Source organism: Phoxinus phoxinus (genome assembly GCF_949152265.1).
Source record: "Phoxinus phoxinus genome assembly, chromosome: 1".
Taxonomy (NCBI): domain Eukaryota; kingdom Metazoa; phylum Chordata; class Actinopteri; order Cypriniformes; family Leuciscidae; genus Phoxinus; species Phoxinus phoxinus.
Window position 1 is genome coordinate 32,045,605 of NC_136876.1, and position 6,000 is coordinate 32,051,604.

At 36.8% G+C, this 6,000-nt stretch overlaps 1 protein-coding gene across 3 annotated transcripts in view; it reads right to left on the reverse strand.

The window, feature by feature from the left end:
* Positions 1–4,546, reverse strand: part of srcin1a (SRC kinase signaling inhibitor 1a) — a 60,051-nt gene extending 55,505 nt beyond the window's left edge. For 2 of the 3 annotated variants that reach the window (XM_079611346.1, XM_079611344.1), the window contains exon 1: positions 4,235–4,538. In XM_079611346.1, coding sequence (XP_079467472.1) covers positions 4,235–4,528 — 294 coding nt within the window. In that variant the 5' untranslated portion in view covers positions 4,529–4,538. Of the gene's footprint in view, positions 1–4,234 lie in introns of all 3 variants that reach the window. The other variant, XM_079611345.1, reaches the window with a different exon arrangement.
* Positions 4,547–6,000: the final 1,454 nt, after the last annotated feature.

Consider the following 6,000-nt stretch of genomic DNA (forward strand, 5'->3'; position numbering starts at 1 on the left):
TTTTGGGTGAACTAACCCTTTAATGTCTTTGTTTAACTGTTCTGTATTAATAATGAGATAGACATATAAAAAAGAAATTAAACCGCATGTGAAAAAGTATTATAGGGTTTGCCTTTCTATTTTTAGTAATAATACTTTCTAATTTATCGTCGACATTCAGCAAATACACTTTTATATAATTTCAACAAGCCTTATAAATATTAATTCCATGAACATTGTTGGTTACAGTGTTTACTTTCTAAATTAAAAAGTTAGAATTTTAAAAAAAAATCATATAAATATGAAAGTTTATTCAATCTCAAATTATTTCAAATAATAAATTGTAAATAATAAAATGAATTGTAGCATGGCTTTGTATGGCTTTTGTATGGCTTTACAAAGACCAGTCTGCTCTCTGAATGACAAGAAAATAATGGTAGAATTTTCATTTTTGGGCTAACTATCCCTTACAACTAGGTTAAGAAACCTGGTAGGGACACCGTTATACAAGCAACCACAACACACACAGTATATACTGGTGACCAGAACTGCAGGTCAAAGAAAAAAAAAAGAACAAGAAGAAAAAAGGCTTGCACAGTAAATCATTTTCTGTATAGAAGATATATAGATTTAATTTAATTTCATTATTTATTCATAAAGCACAATTAAAAACAACCCATGGTTGACCAAAGTGCTGAACAGGAAAATATAATCAAAAACAAGAGTTGCAATCGATACAATTACAGACAAAGAATAAATAAATAATACATTAAATATATTACGATTCAAAATTGAAGAATGCATTAAAAATCCACATTAAGAAAATATTTTTTAAGCTTCGATTTAAAAGTGGCAAATGATGACACCGTTCTGATCGACAATGGGAGGCTATTCCATAGTTTGGGGCCTGCAATTGCAAAAGCTCGGTCTCCTCGATGTTTCAATCTTGATCTTCGCACAGAGAGCAATCCAAGGTTGCTAGACCTAAGTCAGTGACCTGGAAGGGTTGTGACAGTGTATTAAATCAGATAAGTAACCCGGTGCTAGCTCGTGTAACGATTTAAAACTAAAACTAAAATTTTGAACTCAATTCTCTGTTTGACCAGGATCCAATGTAAAGAAGTTAAAAAGAAGTTAAAAAAAGTTATGTGATTGAATTTTCGACTACCAGTCAACAGCCTGGCAGCAGCATTTTGAACTGATTGAAGACGCCCGATAGATGATTGGTTTGCACCGAAATAAAGTGAATTACAATAGTCAAGTCGTGAGGTGATAAACGCATGAATGACTATTGCGAAGTTCTCTCTGGAGAGAGAAAAGATTTGACTTTTGCAAGACGTCGTAAGTGAAAGAAACAGGATTTTACCACAGAATTCATTTGCTTATCAAACTTGAGGCTTGAATCAAACAAAACACCTCAATTTTTTTCAGATGAGGTAACATGAGAATTTAACTCGCCAAGGTCCGGAATACCAGAGTCATAAAAATTACTTGGTCCGAACAATAATACTTCAGTTTTATTCTCATTTAAAGCTAAACAATTTTGTGTAAGCCATAGTTTCACTTCTGTGAAAACATGCGAGCAGGAATTGTTTTGGTTAAATGGGAAGTACAATTGGGCGTCATCAGCCTATAAATGAAAGGATACTCCGTATTTGCAAAAGATGGAACCCAGTGGCAGCAAATATAAAGAAAATAGTATCGGAGCTAGAATAGATCCCTGTGGTACACCACAGGAAAGGTGTGCTGCTGAGGAATTGTGATTTCCAATGCGTGAGTTTCTATTCGTTAAAAAAGACTGAAGCCAATTTAAGACTGTATCCTGAATGCCTACGTAATTATTCAGTCGAGAAATAAGAATTGTATGATCAACCATATCGAAAGCAGAGCTGAGATCTAAAAGGACCAAAGCAAACAGCACTCCCATTATCTGTAGCCAGCATACTGTCATTAGTAACTTTCAGTAAAGTGGATTTGGTGCTGTGAAGTTTCCTAAATCCTCCTGACTGGAAAGTATCATTATAGTGAATTTGTACTCAGAAAAGATTGTAATTGAGTGAAAACAACCTTTTTCAAGATTTTTGAGATAAATGAAGATAAGAAATTGGTCTGTAATTACCTAAATCAGATGTATCAAGGATAGATTTTTTCAGAAGGGGAGTAACTGAAGCATGTTTTAGGTAGTCAGGGACCGCACCAGTACTCAAACAAATGTGAATAAAAAACAGGAGATCAGGCCCTATGATATCGACAATTTGCTTAAAAAAGTGTGACGGAATAATATCATATGGACAAGAGGAAGGTTTTAGATGTTCAAGTGTATGTATGCAAGTATGTAGAGAAATTGGATTGAACATGCTCCAGGTAGATGAGCACCTAGGCACTTCAGAAAAAACATGAGAAGTCAACAGTGTTTGTGGTCTTGACCTTGTTGTCTTCGTGGCAAAAAAAGAGAAAAAGTTTTCACATAAAAAAATCAGACACATCAGAAAACCATCAGCCACAGGGTTTACACCAGAGTCTATAGTGGAAAATAAAATTTTTGAGACAATCTCTGAAAGAAATTTGGATTTGGCAGACTTGACGGCTTTCTGAAAAACATAGAGAGACTCCCTTAAAATATCATAAGACACCTGTAGCCGGTCCTTGAGCCATTTGCGTTCTGCCCTTCTACTGTTTCGTCGAAGTAAACGAATAGAATCATTATGGAGATTATCAGATGGAGAGATAAAGGGCTGAGTATAATTAGAAGACTGAAGCAATAAAGCCTCTTTTTCAACACTCATCCCTCTAAAAATATCAGCGCAGGCAGATTTTGACAGACTTGAGCATAAATGTGTCTGTTGCCTGATTCTCTCTCTCTCTCCTTCTCTCTCTCTCTCTCTCTCTCATGCACACAGATGATTGGCTGATACTGGTTTGATGCAGTGACATCATCCATATTTGAATTCAACATTACGTCACCCTCCTCCATAAGAACCAGTTGTTCCACTCACAGAGTGACTGCTGTTTTGCTGGCATACAACTGCCTATTTTCTATGGAGAGTACAAAATGTTTCAATGACAAGCTGTGTGAAAGCTGGGAAGATAGGGGCATATATTAAGGTCTATGTCACTACTACTGACTGAAGTGTTTATATGTACACGTCCATGTCTCCTTTACCTCTTAGGTAGAATTTCAAAACCCTGTGTTGTGCATCTTGTGTGTGTGAAAGTGTATCCATGCATGCTTAATGTAATTTACACAAGCAGCATATGTCCCTGAATCAACATCCTGGAAAAATATTCCTATTAACCATTCAGAGACTTAATCTTAAATAAAAAGGCAATAATCAACTCATCACAGCCCTCACCCTTACATCACCTAAAACCAGACGCTAACGCTTGCTTGATTACAGTGGTATTTTAGGAACAAGCAAGGATGTGGAGCCAAAAACATGTCCGACGTGTGTACAAATTTTATCCGATCGCACGTACACGCACTATATCAACACTGATAATAATCAGAAATATTTATTGAGCATCAAATCATCATATTAGAATGATTTCTGAAGGATCATGTGACACTGAAGACTGGAGTAATGATGCTGAAAATTCAGCTTTGACATCACAGGAGTAAATTACATTATAAAATATATTCAAATTGAAAACCATTCTTTGAAATTGTAGTGAAATTTCACAATATTTCTGTTTTTATTGTATTTTGTAATCAAATAAGCCGAGCATAAGAGACTTCTTTCAAAAGAATTAAAAAAATAAAATAAAACTTTTGAACAGTAGTGTACAATATCACCTCTAATATGCAATCCAATTAAATAAAATCCAATGAAAATGTGTATAAAAATACAAACAAAGCACAATTAAATAAATATATATATTTTTTAAATTAGAACTACATGAATAGAACATACTGAATATCCAAATTATTATTATTATTAAATAATCAACTAAAATAAAAAACTTGATTCAACAAAAATAGTCATAATAACAATAATAACAGTGATTAGTAGTAAGAAAAATAAATAAATAATAATAATACAAAACTACCAGTAAATAATTAAATATAAAATAAATATTGAATACAAATCTGTATCCCCGACCATTAACTACCTCTAAAACCATGGGGGTTTGTTATGATTTATGTTCAAGCCCCAGCCCTAAATTTGACCCTGGAATATGATTGGTGAATCAGGATGTTGTTCCATCACAACAATGTTTATCCAGCAACATTATACAAGGTAAGCCTTGTACATACCTGTTCACGTGCGCTTCTCTCTGAGCTGCCCCTCATGCTGCCGTGTGAGGGGGATGGAGAGGGCGGTAGGGAGTGCTGGGGTGGGTACTTGTTCTTCAGGTGGTCCATGAAAGCGTCCCGCTTGCGTTCCATGTCGGCCTTGTGTAGGTTGGTGAGAGCCTCCAGGCTCTGGGCGGCGATGACCGTGTGCCGGTGCTCAGAGGTGTGGACCAATCCCACGTTGGAGAAGCGGCGCGTGCTGTTTCCCAGCGTGCGATATTCACGCGGGTACTCCAGGTCATCGGTGGAGATCATGTGACCTCCGCCACGCTCCGGGTCTGGTTTGAGAGAGGGGTGAAAGGGGGACGAGGAGTTGAGGAATGTGAGAAGTGTGGCACCAGCACACACGCATTCATACGGTCATGCACGACCACACGCACGCATGCAACAGCGCAAATGCATTCAGAGACAGACGGTGGAGGAGAATGGGATGAAGGGGAGGAAGAGAGAGAAATGGGATGAGATGTTAGACTTATTACAACAGAAAAGAGCACAAGAGCGAGTGTCTGCTCCCTGCAGAGCTATTGATCTCAGGTTTAGTCGAAAAGAGGGAACTAAGGAAAAGGAAAAGCACTGAGCTATAGATCAGAGAAAAGAATTGAGACAAAATTTCTCTGCAGGAGATTACGTTTTGCTTTGCCTGTCGGTTCGCCTTTGTCATCTGAAGTGGCGTTTCTTGCCTTCTGAGGACACATGCTGGATCACAACCCTCCGCATGCACAATCATGTATACACACACATGAAAAAATATGTTTATATAAGCTGGGAGAGAAAGGCATTGAAAAACGTAACTACACAGGGAGTCATGTACAATTTTTTGAGGGGGCACCGGTGGTAGTTCTGGCTCACTTTTGTGGCCTAGACCAGATGAGACATGGCCAAAGGAGAAAAAAAAAACTTTTAAACAATTTTTAGCAACTTTAATGGAGAGTTCCTCATTTACTCACCTTCATGTCCTTTCAAACCAATATGACTTTTGTTCATCTTTGAAACTGTGAAGATAGTTTTAATAAACCCTGAGGGATTTCTGTCCCTCCATTGAAAGTCCATGCAAAGAAAACTTTCACGCTTAAAATGAATACATTGCAAAAGTAATCAAACTGATTGCATGTGTTTACCATATTTGATGTGCTCCATGTATACAGTATGTGAGTTGATTAATGTTTATATGAGAAATTAAATCTGATCATCATATAAGGCGATCCTGTCTTCTCCAGCGACTTAGATTAAACCGCATTCACATGGATTACTTTTACAATGTCTTTTTGTACTTTTTATGTGTAAACATTTTGGTCACGTGGACTTTCAATGGATGGACAATTTTTTTTTGTGAATATTGAAAATAACTTAATTTGTGATCTAAAGATAAAAGTCTTACTGGTTTTGAACAACATGAGGGCGAGTTAATGATGACAGAATTAACATTTTTGTGGGAATTATTCATGTAATAATTCACTCAAGAAGTGTAAGAAGGGGCGGGAGGAACATACATGTGACATAAGACGAAAGCTGTCTGTTAGAAAACGGTTACAGGTCAAAAACTACGATGACACTGTATATAGTAAAATATTTGTGACTTATTCTATCAGAATCCACAGATACTTCCAAATGGCCATCAGTGAAGAAAGATGAAGTTAGACTGTAGTTCCAGCATACCAGCTAAACCATGCTAACCAGCCAAAACTTGACACATTGGTTTACGTGCCCCCTCAGTTTGAATGTGCACG